Source organism: Trichechus manatus, unplaced genomic scaffold (assembly GCF_000243295.1).
Source record: "Trichechus manatus latirostris isolate Lorelei unplaced genomic scaffold, TriManLat1.0 scaffold00039, whole genome shotgun sequence".
Classification (NCBI taxonomy): Eukaryota; Metazoa; Chordata; class Mammalia; order Sirenia; family Trichechidae; genus Trichechus; species Trichechus manatus.
The window spans coordinates 12,889,820-12,911,795 of NW_004443975.1; the positions used below are offsets into that span (position 1 = coordinate 12,889,820).

The 21,976-nt window shown below is 42.6% G+C and overlaps 1 protein-coding gene across 3 annotated transcripts in view; it reads right to left on the minus strand.

Moving 5' to 3' along the window:
* Window positions 1-8,568: 8,568 nt before the first annotated feature.
* Window positions 8,569-21,976, minus strand: part of DISP1 (dispatched RND transporter family member 1) — a 66,923-nt gene continuing 53,515 nt past the window's right edge. For all 3 annotated transcript variants that reach the window (XM_004375907.2, XM_023730950.1, XM_023730951.1), the window contains 2 exons: window positions 21,822-21,919; window positions 8,569-13,304 (listed from right to left, as the gene is read on the minus strand). In XM_004375907.2, the coding sequence (XP_004375964.1) occupies window positions 9,690-13,304; window positions 21,822-21,919 (3,713 nt within the window). In that variant the 3' untranslated portion in view covers window positions 8,569-9,689. The remainder of the gene's footprint in view (window positions 13,305-21,821; window positions 21,920-21,976) is intronic.

A 21,976-nucleotide genomic window follows, 5' to 3' on the forward strand; every position in this document is an offset into this window, starting at 1 on the left:
GACAAAGTAGAACTGTCCCATAGCGGGCAGATTGCCACATCTTTCTCCTGTGGAGAGGCTGGTGGGTTCAAATCATAGGCCTTTTGGCTAGCAGCTGAAAGCTTTAATCACTGTGCCACCAGGGCTCATATATATATAAAACCAAAAAAACTCCTTGCCATGGAGTCAATTCCAACGCCATAGGACAGAGCAGAACCGCCCCCATACGGTTTCCAAGGAGCAGCTGGTGGATTCGAACTGCCAGCCTTTTGGTTAGCAGCCTGAGCTCTTAACCCCTGCGCCATCAGGGCTCCATATATGTATACATGCACATGCTTTGAATAAGAACTAAATAAACAGAAATAGGCTAGTGAACAAAGACATCAAGAGGCTGGCCACCGGGACTGTTAACATGAAGCTAATGTCCAGGAATTATAAACCACATTTTAAACGATTTAATCACAGTTGGTTTGTATAATGGGCAAAACCCTAGACTCCTAGCTTGTCACTTGTCAGTTGAGTGATCAAGTTAAATTCCTTAACCTCAATTTCAACATCTGTAAAATGGGGGAAAATTTTCTGCCTGGACTACTTCAACCATTCTTCCATCCTTTCATCCATTTACTCATTCATTCATCCAAAACTTATTAGCAGAGTTTATACTGTGGGCTGATTGGATTTAAAGGCGACTTGTAAACTACACAAAACTGTTCTACAGCTATAAAGGGTAACGTTAAAAATATTTAGCTTATAAAGCTGGAGTAGAACGTATCTCTGGGATACCCAAGAATATGGTGGACATGGACACAACTGTTGAAATATATCTTATTGAAAACAGTGTTGGTCACAGTGAGGCAGACGGGAGTGTGATAAAATTTATATTATATTGAAGTATTTGCAGCAAATATGTACACTGCACATGTATATGTACACACACATTTATATACTATACAACATACACAATATTTGCAATATAAGCACATATATACATAGCACTTGCATGACACTGAATAAGAAAACAAAGGATGACCTGCTCCAGTTTTTGCAGGATGTGCTTTAACGAATAGGAAAACAATGACAGGGTTAGTGTAACCACCATTGGAATAGTAATATTTACAAAGTAGCCTTTTATAAAGCCCTGTAACAGGCCTATCTCCTTGACTCCTCGCACCCCTGTGAGGTAGTTATCATCTGCCTTAGTTGAGAGCTTAGGAAGTTGAGGTACTAGTATGTGGCAGGTCTTGTTTTTCCACCTAGGTTTTTGTTAAATTCCAACCCTTTTTTTTTTTTAAGGCCCTGCTGCTTCATACAGGGGTGATTCTAAAATGCTTGAGACTATTTGAATTCTAGTTCAATTTGTTCAATTCTACAACATTTTTCGTATCTACCATTACTCTTAAAAGAGCACTGTGTTCTTTTAAGATCTTTATATATGGGATCAAATTGACAACAGCAACTCGATAGGAAACTTAGGGGGCAGTGAGTTTATGTTCATGCGGAAGGAACAATCTGGAGAAGGAGGGTGAGAATGGTTGCCCAGCTGGAAGAATGTAATGAATGTCACTGAACTGCACATGCAGAAATTGTTGAACTGGTGTGTGTTCTGTTGTGTATATTCTCAACAACAAAATAAATTTTTAAAATAAATAAAAGTCTTGCTTACACAATTGCTTTCTTTGGGAGCCCTTTCTCCTGAGGGTGCATGGATTTTGCTTTTAAGGGCTGCAGCGCATGAAGGTGGGGCTCCATGTCACCAGAGGCCCTGCCTCAGTGCCCTGAACACAACGGGCTTCAGTGAAGTTTTGTTACTTAAACACAGTAAAGTGTGGCAAAAAAGTCCTCACTCTGGAGGAGTTAGTCTAGTGAGGGAGACGGATAAATCATCAGATAGTTATAATACAGGGTGACAGATGCTGTGGCAAGCCTTGATGTTGAGCAAAGGCACAGAGAGCTCGTCCACTCCCCACCCTAATGAGGTTGTGGAGTTTGAGCGAATGACGTTACCTATAGTCAGTCCCCCTCAGGTTAGCCCAGTCTGCTGAAAAAGGACAGACCAGCCCAATTCTCCCAAGACCCAAATCCGACATCAAAACACAGAGAATGTAAACCTTCCCTCCACCTCTGAAGGGCTCAAGATGAATCCTCCCAGTCATCAACCCCCAGAGGGGGCTGTTTGCAACAATCAACCCCCAGATAGGGAAAAATGACAGTTTTTGCTTCCAGAGCAGGATTTCTGCCTCAATTGGTTTTCTGAATCACAGTGATTTAGAGGAAAGATTGAGCTTTGTCTCAAAGCTAGCTTTTCTAACCTCTGTTTACTCTCTGATGGTAACGTGTAGATATTTACCAAAGTGCTGTGTAATTTGTCATGATTGGCTGAGAAGTCACTCACTACAGGAAATCTCCCCCACCTGCCAATCAGAGCCGAAGGTCTTTTTCAGGATTAAAAAAACTAGTTTCGTTGAGATGACTCCAACTCATGGCAACCCCATGTGTGTCAGAGTAGAACTATGCTCCACAGGGTTGTCAATAGCTAATTTTTTGGAAGTAGATGACCAGGCCTTTGTTCCAAGGCGGGTGTACTCAAACCTCCAACCTTTGGGTCAGCAGCCGAACACGTTAACTGTTTGCACCAACCAGGAACTTCTTTTTCAGGATATGACTGAAATTCAAGTTGGGACCTGTGCTGGAATTGTTCAGCAATTTTTATTCCTATCTGATATATACAACCAATAATACATACACTATTTAGGAGGCCAAAGGCAGAGACCAAGCTCTGGAAAAGAACCACTGTGGTGACCCTGGATCTGAGTGAGGATATTGTCAGAGATTCACTCGCTCCCCTAAAGCCTTACCTCTGCATGAAAAGAAATTTTGCTGGAGGGAGGCTAAAGTTTGTGGCTTTGCACGCTGCATCCTTTAAGGCTACATTGAGTCAAGCACTGGATTGCTGCCAGAATGCAGAGAAACAGGAGTCACCCTGCAGACCAGAGAGATTCCCAAGTGGGAGAATGGTGCTAGTGGGGGTTTGAAGTGCCAGAGAAAGACCACACTTAAGACTGTTTAAAAATAGACACTATTTTTTTTTATCATTTTCAAGTAGTACTTGACATATCTAGTAAAGTTTTGTCTAGAGATAATCCTACTGGACCTTTTTTCAATTAATGAGATTTGTAATGATCACATTATGTTGCAAAGGCAGTAACAAACTACAATAGTTTTTAAGCCCTAGAGGTTTGTTTTCTTAGGCAGGCTAAACAGGCTCTTTGTAATCTTACCTACATTATTGATTTACTTTGCAAACCCTTTCCCCTTTAAAGCTTGTAAAGCTGAAGTTCAGTCACTGATCAAGTGTCCAGTTAAAGCAGAGGTTAAGCAAGCTTTACTCCGATCATCACTTTGTCTCAAATTAAAACCAGCTCTTATGAGAACCTTACTGAGTTCCAAAGAGAAACATTTCTTGTTGAAAATCATCTGCCTTTCACTTTTGAGGAAGCTGTAGATTACATGACAGAACGCCATGAAAAAAAAAAAAAAAAAAACAAGATTAGAAAGGGTAAACGTCAAAGTTTAGCTCTGCTAGCTGATTTGAAAACACGAAGTCTGACTTCACTGTGATTTTCACAGGGCTGGGGATATCACAGGATCATTAAGAGAAGCACGAGAAAGTCAAGAAACAGCCTGTTCTAGGCATCAGGTGAGGACAGTGGAGGTGCTGACTGGGATGTCAAACATTGGCTCACATCCCGTAAGAAGAGGGCATGTGCAGTGGCGTCACGAGGGTTGCTGTCACCCCCCATGCTAATTACCACAGTATTGTAGCTAAAACACCAGAAAATTTTTGACAATATCATCGACTATAAAAACACCCACAGCCACAAAACAACAGTGTGTGGGTGTAGCACGTGCAGCCAAAACCAGTGATTTGAAGCGGCATTGTAATTGGGTAATAATGACTGCTATGACCTGAGCGCGTCCGCAGGTGCAAAAAGTAAGTTAGCATAGAGTTTTAGCCTGGTAGGTATATTGATACTTGGGAGCTGGGCTTACCAAAAATATTTTTGTTTTAAGTAACTACAGGGATATTTTTTATAAAAAAACAATAAATTTCTGTTGAAACACTAAAATTTTAAACATTTTGGTGTCACCCCCTCTGGTCTGCACCCCCCTAGTGACACCACTGGGCATGTGATTTAGAGCAACTCTTAACACATTGGGCCACTGACTTATCGTTTTACTCAAAAAGCATATGGTCCTCAAGGCTATTTAAAATGAAACCCTTGAAGAGCCTCCAGGCTAGGAAGAGCCCTCTCTTGGTCTATGACTTCTGAACACAGAACATCATCGCTTTGTTCCTTACCCCCTCCCTGAAGTGACTTATAACCAGCAATCACATCCCCAAATCTCAGGAAGTCGCACACGTGTACAACAAACGTCCATCGGGCTCCAGCGAGTTAGTAACCTGTGTCCTAGCTGGCACGGCTGTTGTTAACTTCATGCTTTAACTGACGGCTTAGGGAGCTGAGGGAAACTGTGTTGGTCCCGGTTAGTCAGTGAGTTGTTTGTGTGTGTGCTTTGATTTCCAAAGCTAAATGACATCTTTTTTCTCCCCACTAAAGATCCAAAATTAGGGCAATTAAACATTGTTAAGAACAAAAAGTCTAAGATTCTACTAATCTACCATGAATATTCATTACTTACATGTTTCCTCTATATATGTTATACAGAGATGTGAAAAAGTTAGTGTATAAAATAAAACATTAACAAAGGTGGCTGTTTTACAAAAAAAAAAGTATATATTAATATAATAACAAGTGGAGATAAATTACATGTCAGTAAAAAATTTGAGAAAGACCCACTACGGTATAAAGGGTATTTGAACATGATGTTCCTTCTGCATTTAAAAAAAACAAAAAAAAAATCCCTCACGATTACAATAAATTTCTGTTTTGTGGCTGCCTGAACGTTAAAGAAAAAAAAATTGAGTGTTCAGTTTTTTAGGTTTTTTTTTCTTCTAGAATGACTCTCCTCATTAAAGTGAAAAGATACAGCTGCTTTCAAAGTCATTGTTTCCTCATATTTCATTCAGAAACCATCCTAACTGCTGACAGAAAAATGGTTTACATGTGAGACACTGAGCCGGGAACATTTCCTAACGTTCCGAAAGGGCCACATTTGTCAAACTACTATTCCGACTGCACGTTGCGAAAGTTTTAAACTCTAGAACGATTGAGGCTGGGGCACAGTAGATGATTGTAATGAAATTTAATAGCAGCTTAGCATAACTTTCAAGAACATTGTTTTAGAAGGATGTGCATTCTACAGTAACAACACACAAGCTATGGAATACACACAGATGAAGCATTGTTTATTTCGAACAATACAGCTCGTCTCAGAAAAAAACATCTTGCTCTTGGCCTAAGTCCACTTTTTCAATCAAGCAGGCGTTTAAAAAGTGACCTTGCAGGGAAGAAGTCAGGAACAAATTTGGTAACATTGACTCAAACACCGAAGGAAAACCCATTTGGCTACAAGTAAACCCTCCACAAGGTTAAAATAAGACCCCATTCTAGCCATTCTCTGAAGACTGCCTGTTTATTCTACCATAGTAACAGGCAGTATGCAAATTCTTTCCATAATCAAATACCTTCCAAATTACAAATATCTCACAATGTGAGGTAAGGGCTCTTTTCCCTAAGTGTAACTTAACCTCTTCAGTATAATTTGCTTTACAAATTATCCAGGACAATGGATGAAATTTGTGAAACAGAACTGGAAAAAACAATCCTTTACTGCCCAATAATGAGGAATTAAAAAAAAAAAGAAAAAAAAAAGGCTTTCTACTCCCAGCAAATGAATTCTTAAAAAAAATCCCTGCATTAAGAAATGGAAATAGTAAATTCTAAGTTCCTAAATGAAATAAATGTGAAAAGGGGTCACTGCCACATTCAAGGTTCAAGGCAATTAAGCAGAACTGGGAAGAAAAACGCTCCTCTTGCCTCCTCCGGGAGCCCCTGGGTGGTACAAACGTTAATGCTCTCAGCTACTAACTGAATGGTTGGAGGTTCAAGTCTACCCAGAGGCATCTTGGAAGAAAGGGGATTTACTTCCAGAAAATCAGCCATGAAAACCCTATGGAGCACAGTGCTACTCTGAGACGCATGGTCGCCATGAGTCAGAATCAACTCAAGGGCAGCTGGTTTGGCCTTTGTTAGCCTCCGACAGCCGGAACAGGCCGAGTAGGTCAGCAACAGCAACAGCTTGACTGAGGCCCCAGGAAGACGACTTGGGACATTCCTCTCCTCCTACCAAGTCCCTTCCTTTCCAGTTTTTATTTTCTAAATCAAAGGACATTTAGCTCACATGAAAGTCTTCCAGGTTAGACTATTTGTAAAGAAGTTTGCGTCTCCCACCCTTACCCCATACCCTTTGCCGTCGAGTCTATTCCGACTCACAGTGACCCTAGAGAACAGAGTACAACTGCCCCACAGGGTTTCCAAGGACTGGCTGGTAGATTTGAACTGCCGACCTTTTGGTTAGCAGCCGTACCTCTTTAACCAGTGCACCACCAGGGCTCCTGGGTCTCCTATTGCTCTTAAATTCAATCTGCATTTGACCATTAAATTTTCACTAGCCAACTCTAAGGTTACAAATTTCAGAAGGGAAGAAAACAATCTAGTTTTGGGTATTGTGAGTCCTATTTTTAAGTGCTCCCTTCTCGTTTCCCCTCATTTATCTAACAGAATTAAGTGCAATGAGAATGAACATAAGGTTCTGAACTTCAGGGTAAAAAACTAACTGGTTTGAAGAGGTAGCTTAGCAGCAGTACACGTGACAGAACTGGTTGTTTTAGTCCCCTCTAAGCTGCATGAATCTGCTGCAAAAGACCTCTTTAAAGTGTTGAAAAGCAAAGATGTCACCTTGAAGACTAAGGTGTGCCTGACCCAAGCCTCAGTGTTTCCAATGGCCTCATATGCATGAGAAAGCTGGACAATGAATAAGGAAGATCGAAGAAGAACTGACGACTTTGAATTGTGGTGTTGGTGAAGAATACTGAATATCCCATGGACTGCCAAAAGAACCAACAAATCTGTCTTGGAAGAAGTACAGCCAGAACGCTCCTTCAAAGGAAGGATGGCGAGACTCCGTCTCACATGCTTTCGGCATGTGGTCAGGAGGGATCAGTCCCTGGAGAAGGCCATCATGCTTGGTAAAGTAGAGGGTCAGCGAAAAAGAGGAAGATCCTCAAAGAGATGCACTGACACAATGGCTCAACAATGGGCTCAAGCATAACAGTGACCGTGAGGATGGTGCAGGACCAAGCAGTGTTTTGTTCTGTTGGACACAGGGTTGCTATGGGTCCGAAACGACTTGACGGCACCTAACAACAACAAGCCGCATGAGGAGTCCTGGTGGAGCAGTGGTTAAGAGCTCGGCTGCTAACCAAAAAGGTTGAATCTACCAGCTGCTCCTTGGAAACCCTATGGGGCAGTTCTACTCTGTTGTATTGGTTTTTTTTTTTTTTTGGAAGCTGCACGAAGGTCCCTGGTGGCACAAACGATTTGCACTTGACTACTGACCTAAAGGTTGGCGGTTTGAACCCACCCAGCGGCGTCGTGGAAGAAAGGCCTGGTGATTTGCTTCCATAAAGATTACACCCAAAAAAACCCTTTGAAGCAGTTACTACTCCAAACACATGAGGTTGCCATGAGTGAGAATTGACTCAAGGGCAACTGGTTTGGCTTTCGTTAGCCTTCTCTGACAGCCAGAACAGGTACAGTAGGTCAACAACAGCAATAACTTCACTGAGGCCCCAGGAAGAAGTTATGACGTGTGTTACTACTCTGTATCACACAGGGTCACCGTGAGTCGGCATGGGCTCCACGGCAATGGGTTTGGTTTTTTGTTTTTTTGAAGCTGCACAAGAGTTGGCTGTAATTCTTTAGCCAAAGTTCATTCCTATTGCTAAGTGAATTCACAGGAGTGCCATCTATTCTCCTTGGGGTGAATCTGAGTGTTTTGGGGTACCACACCTGGAGAGGGAGTTCAACAAACAAATTCAGAGGAAATAGCAACTGCTCCATCCGGGTTTTAACTGCTTTTTAACTGGAAGAACAGTCTACTGAACTGGGGATATTAGTGCAAGGACATTACTGTGTTTTCCAAATATCTGAAGGGCTACCACGTGGAAGAAAGACCAGAGATGTTTGTTGACACTTCAGCAAACAGGCTGAGGGCCAAATGGTAGGAAAACTACAGGATGACAGATTTTCGTTCAACCAAGGTGGACATCCAGTGAGCTACGTGTCACAGAAGCATTGAAGCAGAAGCTGGAAACCCATTTTAACAGAAACGTGGTTTGGCGGAGGTGGACTGGATTCCATGACCCACACGATCCCTTCCAACTTTAGACAGCTTTGTTTAGGCCCTAGACTAATAAGAAGATCTGATTTGGAAAACAGTTAACGTAACACTCGTAAAGAACACTGCATTTAGGAATATTTCCACGAGTTTTCTTCAGAGGAGCAAATGCAAGGCAGAGTCACAAAAGGAAAGAGAAGGCAGTGGGGCTGTCCCTGCACTGGCTGTAATGCACTTAGTATCAGATGACATGCTGTTACAAGGACTGTTATCTGAAATATTACCCAGAAAGCGTGCTCCAACAGCTCGATTACTGCAGGCTGATCTAACACAAGATACACAAGTGTCATCTAAGATACTGCCTGAAGGCTCAGCATTTCCAGGTGTTAGCCGCACAATAAAATCATCCTTACGTGTCTGGAAACAGTGTTAGCTCACCAAAACAGGAGAAAGAAGCCGCCTGAACTTGTCCCCTTAGGGTTAGAGATGGAAGCAAAACTTGTCACAGAACCAGCTCCCTCCACTGAAAGCTTCCAGGGACTATGGATCCATCCGACCAGGATCCGTCTTCATCAACATGCAATTTGTCCTCAGTAGTGTAGCACTGTTTGGGGTAACAAATGTCTCTCCATCCACGCTTGTTCTTCTATGGCACTAACATAACTGTCGCCTGACACAAGACGACGCCCAGGATCCCTGGGTTAGTAGGTGAAATTACCGAACAAATGTGAATTTTGGCTAATTTGGAAAAAGACACCAATGTGGGTATCAATGCATCACTGGCTTCATGTAAAGTCTGCTCACGCAGACAGGTGGAATACACTATTACAATGCCTGGTAACTAGCGTTTAAATAAGTCCTCACCAAAAATATAAACTCTTAATGTTGTTTAGTTCTTGTAAGGCTGAATCTCAACTGAAGGGGCTCTATTAAAACTAGGGCAATTTTCTAGCAATTATGTTGAGCCATCAAAACTCCTGAATACTGCCAACCAAATGCACCAGAATGAGGATATTAGGTAAATATGAGTGACTGGGAGAACGGAAATGTCTAGGTAATTCAAACTTGAAATCTCTGATTCACTGCTTTGGGAGGGAAATGGGAATTATTTTTCAAACTGGCTACAAACATATAAAAGAACCATACTTAAAAAAAAAAATTCCATCATCAACCAACACTCCTCCTTAGATTTGTGAACTTGTTCATTCAAGTCTGCTCTATATTCTACAATTTTTAACAAAAATCATTTTGGGGGCCGTATTCGGGGGCTCACTTCCTAAAGTTCTGGATTTCACTTCCATTTCAAAAGACCGACTAAGGCACTGGTTCTGAGTTTAATGCTCTATTTATTAAAGTGTTTTGATTAACAAACTTTCACCAGAAAGTTCCGAGTGTGTTAATACAGCAGGCACATTGGCGTCTATGTTTGGCATTTGACAGTCCACAGAATTGCACTTCACTCTCACAATTCTGCCACAACTTTGTGGATTGTTTGGGCAGGACACATAACCAGCCTCCCCCACGAAATGGTTAAATATAAATTTTGGTTCACTCTGATTTCGATGTTCTGAGTTCACGATGGCATCAGTCTGTGACGAGCTCAGCTCCACCTTGCTTTCTGCCTTGTCGGTCTGATGCGCTGAACTAGAATCCGTCTTCTGGGTCCCTCCGCCGCCCTCCGTACTCCCCGTGTCTCTGTTTTCACAGAATCCCCTCTGGCTAGTCTCTGCATCACCACCAGCTTTCACTGAAGATCCAGTGCTCCTGCAGACAAGCGGCGATGGCTCGGCCATCTTTGGAAGATGCTCTTCTATGCTCTGAAGACCGTGTACACTGGTCTTCCCAATTTTTTCTGGGGTCTGAATGTGCTGCACTGGGTGAAGGAAAAAATCCCTCAGCAGAGAGTTCTGCAGCCCAGGCGGCTTCAGTCTTCCCTGCAGGCAGGGGCAGGCGTGGACGTGCGGGATGGGGTGCACGAAGCCATCGGGGGCCTGGTGTGCAGCCTTCAGCGGTGCCACGCCGTTCTGGATCTGGACAAAGCCGCTAGCGGAAGGGGCACACTGGTGGCACAAGCAGTCACCCAGCTGCTGGCAGGAGTGCGGGCCGTAGTTCAGATGTTTGTAGGCACTGGGGCAGCTACACCCCCGATTCAGAGAGAAGAACTGACACGCGGTGTGCTGTTCAAGAGGGGGCTGTAACAAGGCAGAGCTTGTTTCGTTTCTGGTGCTTTTGCTGAGCTCACTGCCGTAAGCTGCATGCATGGGCATCCTTAAATTCTTTGTGTGGCTGTTGAAGAGTTCGGAGCAGATGTGGGTCTCTTCATAAGTGGTCTTCTCAGAAGCAGTACAGCTGTGGGATGCCAGAGGTTCTAATTCATAAAACTCATGCTCCATTTCAGACTTTTGGCCCCTGGGATCTAAATGACATGTATTCACGGTATGTGTTTTGCTCTGTCCCTTGTCACCAGGACTCGCAGACAAGGCATGGGGAAAGGCACTGCACCGTAGTTTTTTAGGTAATGGAATCTGACCACAGGTCCCCTGCGGTCCAAGGCACCGGCACATACACTGGAAGAAGAAAGTGGCGAAAGCCCAGCTGACGCACATAATCAGCATCATGAAGGTGCCCAGCTGGGTGTAAGCCAGCACAGTGGACGGCATCATCATGGCCCCCGCCACGAAGGTGGTCACAGCAGCCATTGCAATCGCAGAGCCCATGCGACTCAGGGAGAAGACCACCTTCCCTTCACGGTCGGGATCCGGAGCCAAGCGGTAAGCAACCCCGTAGTGGACGGCAAAGTCTACGGACAAGCCAACTGCAACTGAAATGGTGACGGACTCCAACACGTTGAGCTCCCAGCCCAGCAGGACGAGAGAACCAACAGTCACAAAGATTGTTCCAGCTATAGAAATGATGGCATAAAGGCTTATTATGATGTTCCAAGTGGTAAGGAGCATCACACTGAATGCAACAGCAACTGAGAGCCCCATGGCAATGAGGGTGCCGTCGGACAGGCTATCCTGAAGGTCGTAGAACTCCAGATTGCTGACAAACCAACCATTGCTGAGGCCTTCGGGCGCGGAGCTCAGCTCTTTGGAAATCCATGAGTCCACCTCCTTATAAAACTGATGCATCTTTTCATAAGCCAGAGTGAAGAGGTAGGTACTTTGGAACTCTAGCACGACTGCCCTGATAGTGTCATTGATGTCGAACCGTGGCCCCGGGGTTTTGCTATCCAAATGGTAGCCGGTGCTCCTTTCCAGCTCCATGATGGCTCTCTTGATGCACAGTTCAAAAATCTCTTGCTTGTAGGGAAAGCTCCAGTGGCTGCAGCACGGGTACAGGGCAGGCTCGTCGCAGTCCTGGTTTTCCATCCACTGCTTGAACGTCTCAATGAAGCAGCTGGTGAAGTCTTGCTCATCAGTCTGGTAAAAGAAGGTCTGATTTCTCAGTTTCTGACAGAAGTGCAAAATCCAGGCCTGGGAAGCTGGGCTAGCAATGTTAAAGCTGCTGTCTAAAGTCAGCTTCCCTTTACTCTTGGGATTTAGTGGATTGCCATTGTCTTCGGGGGACACACCCCAGATTACTGTTATGGGCATGTGGAGGTCCTCTCCATGGTGAACACGTTCAAACATGAAAAGCTTTTTGTACTCGGCATCGTAACGTTCAAAAGGGTGAGACGACCTGAACACCTGGAACTCAGACAACTCCAACGAGGGGAGCTTCATCTTTGGGTTGATACACACAATGTAGGCCCCGCCTACAGTGAAGGCGAGGAACCAGACCAGCCAAAGGTAGCGAAACTTAATGACAATGCACGGCAACACTTTTTCAAAAAAAATTCGAGATGCTTCTGATATGGCAAAAACTACTTTATGGCATTTTTGGCAAGCCACTGTCCAGCAGCTCTTCTTATCATAGATCTGCTGCTGGGGCTTTTTGAAGCAACTGAACATATGAAGGAGGTATCGCTCATGTAGGACCACAACTGCTGGAAGCCAGGTGACCATCAAGACGTAATTCACCAAGATGGCTGTGCCCGCATAAACCCCGAAGCATCTGATTGCTGTGATGTTGCTGACATAGTTAGCATAAAAGGCCGCTGCAGTGGTGAAGCTGGTGACAAACATGGAGAGGGCGGCGTGTTGCAAGGTGATGCTCACTGTTTCCCAAGTTTCGGCATGAGGCTTGTCCAATTTGGTGTAGTTCCAAACATCACACAGGACAAAAGCATCATCTGCTCCAATTCCAACCAAAATAATGAGCGCAGTGAGGTTCATAAAAGGAAAAAACTCAAAGTTAAATACAACGCGATAGAGAAAATAGGAAACAATCAAGGAACTGATTATCGCAAACATTGTCATCAGAGTGATAAACATAGACTTGGTGTAGACGCACATGACTAACAGGACAATCAAAATGGCTATGGCAGGATACACAGTATCCATTAGAAGATAGTCTTGAAACAAGCTGTGTTTGATACCAAACTCAATCCCCGTAATGGTGGTTACGCCGTCAGAAGAGTTCCAGTTTTCGAAGTTGTCCAAGTAAACGTTCATCATACTCTCTCCTTTCTCTGTAGGAGAGAAAAGCATGCTGTACTTCAAAGCTGGCATGGGATAGTCAGTCGTCTTTGGGGCCATGAAGTCTTTGTCTACCAAGTAATGGAGGATCTGGTACACAGCATTGTACTTGGTACATTTTCGAGGCACACTGGTGCACTTGAGCTGATCCTTTCTTCTGGCCGCCATGTCCCAGCAGTCTGGCCCTAGAGTGCCATTTTGGTAGTGTTTGGCACAGGTCCGAAGCAGCTTCAAGGTATGAGAAACGTCCCGCTCGACAATTTTCTGGCAGGACGATCTGTTGTTCAGAATGGCGATGTAGTTCCCCAGCGTCCAGCTGGGGCAGCAGGACGCAGCAGTGGTCCTCTGGCAGAGATCGCCAAACTGGGGGTGGGATCTGATCTGCAGAGACAGAGACACCAGAAGGACTGCGGATGAAAATCGGTTCCCTGAAAGGTCTGACTTAGGTACAGGGAAAGTTACAAGAGTTAAATAATCATCCTCTTACACTAGGTCTCAGCTTGAATACAAGGTGAGATGTCCCCCTAGAACAAGCTCCTAATACAGGGTGCTCGCTCTCTGTTACAGGGTTCTACATTACAGGGTTATGCTCTCATATTACAGGGTTACTTTATTTTGAACAATAAGCTACTGTTTGGGGATGACATGGAAATGTGAAACAATCTCAACCAATGCTCCCTTCGTTTAAACAAAGAGACTAAATTAACACCTATTTAGTAGACAAGACTTTTAAAAAACACTTGAAAAAGCAATAAAGTGGACAGGTTGAGAAGCTCTTGTATCACCTATAGGATTAAGAACACTGTCCAACTGATACATGAGAAATTTGTGGCTTTGCCTAATGTTTCTGCTATTGGCATAAAAGTTTTGGTGACAAAAATATTGTATCTCAATCAACTTAGTTGGAAGCAAAAATGATATACCCTAGAAAACTGTCAGTAACTTAACAAGTAACTCTGGTAATATCAAAGGCACTGCTGTCAAAGGTGTGTGAAATACTTGGAATAACACTGTTTCCTGAAATGTAAGTGGAAGAGGGCAATATTTCTAAATGAAAATATTATTTATATGTGATTTTAAATAAATACATGCAATGAAGATAATACATTACTTAAGTAGAGACTTAGTTTTCTTTCATATTCTTAAAAGTGTACACAAGTTGATGAAAACTCTTTTTTGGGGAATCTTCTCCTTTGGTAAATGGAGGACTGCCGTATATTAGCAAATATGGTAATTCTGGGTTTAATGTGGGCAGTATTTCATTTAGAACACTATTCCTGGAGAAGACTTTTCTTCTTATGGCTATTTTTATTACAGAAGATTGCAAAATTGTGCCATTACTGGTATTACCAGATTATGGTGAAGCCTGTATAAATTTATCCCTGTAAAAATCTGTAAATTAGATAAATGGTCTCTCTTTCCTGAAAGTGAAAATAAGAAATATTCTCCTTCCTCTTGAGCCTATGCAGACAGTTCTCTTCATAAGTACCAGAGTTAAAGATGACTTTATCCCTCATCTCTACTGACTTTCCGTCGTCTCTACTTACCAAAGGCTGTTCCAGGGAAGAAACTACAAAGTTCAAGGAGGGTATGAACATTTGTTTCCTAGTAGGATTAAAGAACACCCTTTAACTTTATTAAACTAGGCTTTATCAATGGTGTGCTGGAGGAGAAGTCACCATAAATCATCTCTTTGGAATTTGGACTTATCCCAGAACCAACTGACTTATAATCCCTTGTTGCCGTTGTGTGCCGAGTCGATACTGATTCATAGCGATCCTGTAAGACACAGTAGAACTGCCCCATAGGGTTTCTTAGGCTGTAACCTTTAGGGGAGCACACTGCCAGGTTTTTTCTCCTGTGGAGTCACTGGTGGATTGGAACCACCAACCTTTCCGTTAGCAGCCAACTGCTTAACCACTGTGCCACCAGGGCTCCTCAACACCCTCAAGACTACTCCTGTGGGGCTGGCGAAGTAGATGAAACAAGATTGGCCACCTGCTGATAACTGTTGGAGTTGGGTGAGCTACACACGGAGATTCATTATACTATTCTCTCTACTTTGGCATATATTTGAAACTTTCCCCAGTAAAAAGTTCTGTTTCTTTTCTTTTTTTTAAAGATCATCTATTGGAGTTAAAGAAAAGTGAGCCAAAAGGATTATTATTCAAATGCACTAAAATAACATTTACTTTAACACAGGCTTAATTTTTAAGCTCCTTTCTGGAGAGCAACAATTACTTGGCATTCCAGAAAACAGGAGAATTCATATTTGATTGTTTCCAGGTAAAAACATTCACATATGCTAACTTGGGGAAGAGTGAGCCAACTAAGAAATAACAGGAAACCCTAGAATAGCATCTCTCTGGTTTCGTGGCAGATAACCAGTTTTACCCCACAAAGAAATAACATGTAAGCCCCTGGGGTCAGCCTGGTGAACTGAAAGAACGGTAACGCATCCCCAATGCCTGATAGTTTTCAGATGAAAGAAAATGAATTGTATCCATTATGAAACCCACTATCAGCTAGAAGGAATACAGTTGCTGAAATAACCAACTGCCAAAGATAAAGGAAATAGGGCTGCCGGCTAAAATTGGGAACGAAGGCATAGACTTCTGTCCTTGAATAACCTTTTCAAATAAGAGCAGAGTGTTTTAAATGGGTATAATCCAAAGATTAAAAAGCTGGACATGATAAACACAGACCAAATACTACTCTGATGGCTGCTATCACAAATAAACGCTAGTACTAAGTCACTGGGGAGCCAATCCTCAAATTCAAAGGTGGCGGCGGCTGATATACAAGCTTTAGAAAAAACAATTTTAAAGGACTCTGTGTTGCTGCTGTTGTTAGGTGCTACTGCGTCAATTTCTGACTCATAGCGACCCTGTGTGACAGAGTAAAACTGTCCCATAGCGGTTTCTAGGCTGTAATCTTTACAGGAGCAGACTGCCAGGTCCTTCTCCCACAGAGGTGCTGGGTAGGTTGGCTAGCAGCAAGTGCTTAACTGTTGCACCACCGGGTTCTTTAAAGGATTCTTACAGGGTAAGAAGTGAGCACAGAGAAATGCCATTGTGACTGGCCTCTTTAGCTAACCTGAGTTGGATACCAGCACCTGAAGCTAAAGGAATGGAACTCAAGGAATTGTCTAGGCTTTCAGGGAGGAAGGCCTGCGTTCCCATCCATCCATCCACCTGTCCATCCATTCATCTATCCAGAAGAAAAAAATATTTGTTGAGCACTTACACGAGATAAGGCACAGTGGTCCTTGCCCTCAAGGTGTTCAGTGTGGCAGGGAAATCAGACAATATAAATAATTATAACTCCGTAACTGAAGTATTGCTTTATGAGTAAAGGCCCATGTGAACCAAGGAGGGAGTGCCAACAACCGCAAGTGCAGTGGGAAAGTGGCGCCAAAGTCTTTCATGAGCAAGAAGCTAAATACAGAGGGAAATATCGTGGGGCTTAAAGAGACTGGCAAGCAGATATATCTTCATGTAGAAGGCAGCTATATATTTTTGCCATATTTTTGGAAAAGGGATTCAGGGGAATAATTTCAAAATCTTTGAAGTTTATAAAAATAAAATTTGGTTAGTGAGAGCAATTCCTTGTAATTCTCATGGGGAATACAGCCCTTCTGATTCTGGTTATTCACAGATTGCACGTTTAGGGGATCATTTTGCTCATGTGGTTATGTCTTTGCACCCACTTTCCTTGTTAGGCAGCAGCAAGGGTGGAGTTGACTTAAAACGGGGGTAAAGGAAGAGAAGAACGAATAAAAAAGAGAAACAAGCCAAGTTTTTAATGAAATCTTGACTTCTACAACTACTGGCTAAGTTGGAGAAACTTTAAAGGCCAAGAAAAGAACAAAGCCCCTAAAAATTAAGCTCTTGACACCAGGTTCACTTGATGCTGGACTCTCCCTTCTTTAACACTTAAGGGGAGCCTTGGGGGGAAAGAAAAAATGAGGGCTCTATGGCCCCCTTTAAAACCAGGATTCTGGGGTCCTGTAAGATTGGAGGGGATTCTATCTGTCCACAAAAGTTAAACCGCAGTCAACAGGGTCTCAGGCACCAAATTTCAAATTCATTTTACAAGCTGATTCCTGAAAACTCTAACTTCTACAATGTGCAAAAACTAAGAAATGGTAAACGGTCTCCAGCAGAGTCTAGTTAAGAAAACTCCACACTTCTGGTCACTGATGACTATCTGGCATCCTCAGGATGGCAAAAGGCAGGAAGAAGTAATCAAGATCAGGGGAATCAACTGCAGCTCCTTTTGAGAGAATCTAAGAAAATAGTACTTCTGTTAGGAGGTGGACAACATCATCAGAAACAGAAGCTACTCACTTTGGAAACCGATGCTTGTCTGAATTATAAGTGGCATGTAATTTAAATGGAATCTGGAGTTTGAACTAAATGTGCTGTAAACACAGGCAGGCGACAACTGAAACATCTGGTCTCACTGAGACATTACACTGATTACCAGACATTTTCTGGAGTCAACCCACCAGCAATTAAGTTCTTCTGCTCTATATCATTTTGAGTTGTCCCATTCAACTTGATAGTTGTTAACAATCAAGTGCTTAAGTACAATAACTAGGATTTGAAGGAGAAAATAAAGATTGCCAAATAGTCGAAGGACACAGTTTGCTCAAACCACCGTTAACAAATAAAAATCCTAAAAGGGTCTTGAGCTGAGAGACTTGAAAATGGTCCAGTGATCATTTGAAATCTGAACTGTCAACCATAGTTTTTACTTCAAGAGACCAGATGAATAAATTAACTCCATGAAAAAGTTTATTATCTGGGTTCATAGCAGAGTTTGAAATTAGAATACAAAGGTATTTGCAATTGGTAAAAAACAGTGCTCAATTTTCCGTGCTAAAATTATAACCATGCTCTCTTTGCGGAAGAACTCTGGGGTCTTGATTACCTTTTATTCGCTTGTCTATATCTGACTATTCTGACATATGTTTTGGTTGTTCTTCAAATTTTCACAAGAAGACCACAATTCTACCCCCTCTTCCCAATTACTAGCCAAAGCAAACAGTTATGCTCTCCATCGGTGACCTGGAAAATATGCTTGCCATGTGTCATGGACTGAATTGTGTCCCCCCAAAATATGTGTCAACTCAGGTAGACCATGATTCCCGGTATGGTGTGGTTGTCCTCCATTTTGTGATCTGATGTAATTTTCCTATGCTGTTAAATTCTAATCTCCGCCTGTGGTTAATGAGGCAAGATTAGGTTATGTTAAAGAGGATTGGGGTGGGATGCAACACCTTTACTCAGGTCACAGCCCTAATCTGATGGAAGGGGAGATTCCCTGGGGTAAGGCCTACATCACCTTTTATCTTACAGGAGATAAAAGGAGAAGAGAAGGAAGCAGAGAGATAAGGACCTCCTACCACCAAAAAGGAAATCCTCATGGTGTAGTGGTTAAGAGTTATGTCTGCTAACCACCAAGAAAGCAGAGCCAGGAGCAGAGCTTGTCCTTCGGGCCTGCGGTCTGTGTGTTGAGAAACTCCTAGACCAGGAGAAGACTGATGACAAAGACCTTCCCCCAGAGCTGACAGAGAGAGAAAGCCTTCCCCTGGAACTGATGTCCTGAATTTGGACTCTAACCTCCTAGACTGTGAGAGAATAAATTCCATTTTGTTAAAGCCATCCATTTGTGGTATTTCTATCACAGCAGCACTAGATAACTAAGACACCATGTTCTTGCCAGGTTTTACAAACTTGATCTCTTGACTGTCCAAACCTTATCATGAGCCCAGTAGGGGAAAATACTCAGGCAAGCAGGGTACATCTATTCCTTTAGATAGCCCAAATTTTACAAATGCATCAAGCCAAACCATTAGAAAGCCACATGCTTAGGTTTCACTGTTTAATCTCTTGTAGAAATGCTTTTGCTATAACACTGTCCTGCTATCAACCTACCTGAGATATGTTTTACAAATGAGCTGAGACTCAACACTGTACCTCTTGGAAGTGTGCTGCTAAGAACTTTGTAAACAGCATCACAGAGTACTCCTTTACGAAGGTTATGGGAAATGGTCCTGTTGCAGTATGAGGAAAAGCTGAATTTCTCCTAAAAACAGCTAATTTGTTGCCTTATTTCTATGACTTTTGTCACTGACTGTTAACTCTTTTTTCTTCTGGCTTCCAGAGAGGTTAGAGACAAGTTTGCAGCTCACCACCAGCAGATTACAGGACTGTGGGGTATGCATTTATGTATGCTAAGTATTACCCTTAGCTTTCTTATTTTCCTTTCATATAATTCATTCAACTTATTTATCTTTGGCATACGCCTTTTTGTAGGCTATCTCAATATGCTGACTTTTATAATCTGATACACACAGAGTGATGAAATAATACACTGCTTTTGTTTATAGAAGTTATAATGACACAGTACTGTTTATTGGCTCTTGAGTCTTTGAGTCCATTCAGAGTTTAACGTACTCAAAGAATAAATCGCTAGCTCTTTTAAAAAAACAAAAAAAGATACTTATTCCAGGCCATGATGGCTCTTAAGAGGTTTACTGAGTGGGAAATGGCGGGTATAGGAAAACACAACAAAACAAAACATGGCGGCAGTGGTGGTGGGCTCATCTTCTTCATTATGGAAGTGTAAAGCATGGTGGGTAAAAGCACAAACTTGAGTTAGACTGGGCTGGGTCCCAATTCTGGGCCTGCCACTTACCAACTGTGTGGACTTTTATCATCTATAAAATGGGCAAAATAGCAATATTTAACTCATAATACTGTCGTGAGGATTAAACAATTCATTAAGGTGTTTAGAACACTTTCTGGCATACAGTAATACTCAATAAACATCAGCTATTAATCATTTGCATGAATTCAGTCATGTCAGGGTTTTCAGGGGAGGGAAGGTCTGAAGATCAACTGCAAAGGTAGAATAATGAGGATTAACTAGCATAGGCGTCAATGAACTATTCTTATTCAAGCTGTGTTATAAAGTAATCAGACTGACTTATCGTCTCTAAACTTAAACTTCTCTAAGTTTAACTTCTCATTTGTTAAAAGGTGTTATAATTTCAAGGCCACAGGCTCATTATAAGAGATGTAAACCAAAAAAAACCAAACCAAACCCGTTGCTGTCAAGTCGATTCCGACTCATAGTGACCCTCCAGGACAGAGTAGAACTGCCCCATAGGGTTTTCAAGAAGCAGCTGGTGGATTCAAGCTGCTGACCTTTTGGTTAACAACTGTAGCTCTGAACCACTACGCCACCCGGGTTCTGAGAGAGATGTAAAGTACCTAGCATAAAGTCTTGCACATAGTACGTACTCTGCAGACATTTACTACTTTAGAGTTAATTTCTATACAAGAAGGGTTGAAACCCATGACAAGGAGAAATGCATTCTTAGCCTTGGAATAATGAACTGATAGCTGTAGAAGAAAATAAGGCAAACAAAAGTTAAGGAACTTCGGTATGTTTACAGATGGTTTGTGGCTTTGGTCTATTTGGAGTTGGACAGAGAAAAGATGACACTCACAGAAAGTCCTGATGTCCCAATCAATGGGAAAGCTATTTTCAAAATGTACAAAACAGTCTCTTGGAATGAAGAACGGAGTAAAGCCAGTGGATCTCGGACCAACTAACTAGGAGACCTGGGTAAGCCATTCAGTTCTCAGAAGTACTCGTGTATCAGCACAATGAGACTACTGGTAAGGTGACCTCTAACGGTCCTTTCTATCTACTATTCCACGAGACACCCTGTTGATAGACCAAAAGGAGCCCTGGTGGCACAGTGGTTAAGTGCTAGGCTGCTAACCGAAAGGCTAGTGGTTTGAACCCACCATCCGCTGCATGGGAGAAAGATGCGGTAGTCTGCTTCTGTAAAGATTACAGCCTTGGAAACCCTGTGGGGTAGTTCTACTCTGTCCTATAGGGTAGCTATGAGTCAGAATCAACTCGACGGCAGTGGGTGGGTTGATAGACCATGTGATTGTATCAGGTAGTCAGGACAGCTCTTAGCAGGGCTGGACTTTTAACTAAGCAGTGACTTTGCCTTTTAGAGTTGTGCTAGGAATACACTGACTTCCTTTTCTGCCTGGTTACTGTGCTTGGACAGGTCCATTAGTGACATTAGATAGCAGCTTCTACTTTGAGAAACTGCCCCTGGAGACATGAAATTGACAGCTCTTCCAAGCCCAGAGGTGAACTTCCTAATATCTGGTGCTGACATTCTTTGGGCTTTAGAGAAGACTCAGAGAGGAAGGGCCTGTCTCCTTGCATCCTACCGGCTTCTAAAGCAGCAAGGCATTTAGAGCTCAGGACAATCTGCGTTGGATTACTCCGGCCATTTACACAGATACTGTATTTGTGCCCTTTGATGTTCCCTTCCCCAGCCTGGGCCCTAAATTTTCCTTTGAGGTCACTGGCGCAAATGACCCACTGATTGCCAGAGAGGCCGGCTTAATTAAGATGCTAAGAACCACCTCAGGGGGAAATATAGGAACAATGCAGACTAGTTCTTCCTATTGGCTAAAGAGAAAGAGAGACAGAGAGACGGAAAGAAAGAAAGAAAATACAACAAAAGAATGAGAAAAAGCCTTAACCACCATCCTGAAAAGAAATATGATGTGAAATAAAAAAATAAAAAAGACCATTATGGAGAGAGAACACGACAGGGAAAGAAAGAGTTCTTTATTATAAGGAAGATGGTCTGTTTTAAGGGTGGGGAAGCACAGAGACACTTTGATCCTGGGATCTGAAAGAATGCAAAGTTGGCCTGCTGGTGTTGCCTCTTCAGTAGGTAAGCCACTTAAGTACTTTCATCTTCTGATAAGACAGCAGGGTCAGCAGTAAAGGAGTTTCAATAATAAACCCTTATTTGTGTTAAAGAGATTTCAGTTTTACTTTACATACCCTCGAATTATCTACATTGCACATTGATTTAATTGCAGGTAAATTCCATAGTGTCTCCCCTCCAGCTGAAGTAAATACCACTCTGGAATATCGATCACCTGGTGATATGAAAAGAGAAAAGAAAAAGATTTATAAATTATTCTTTTATTTTATAA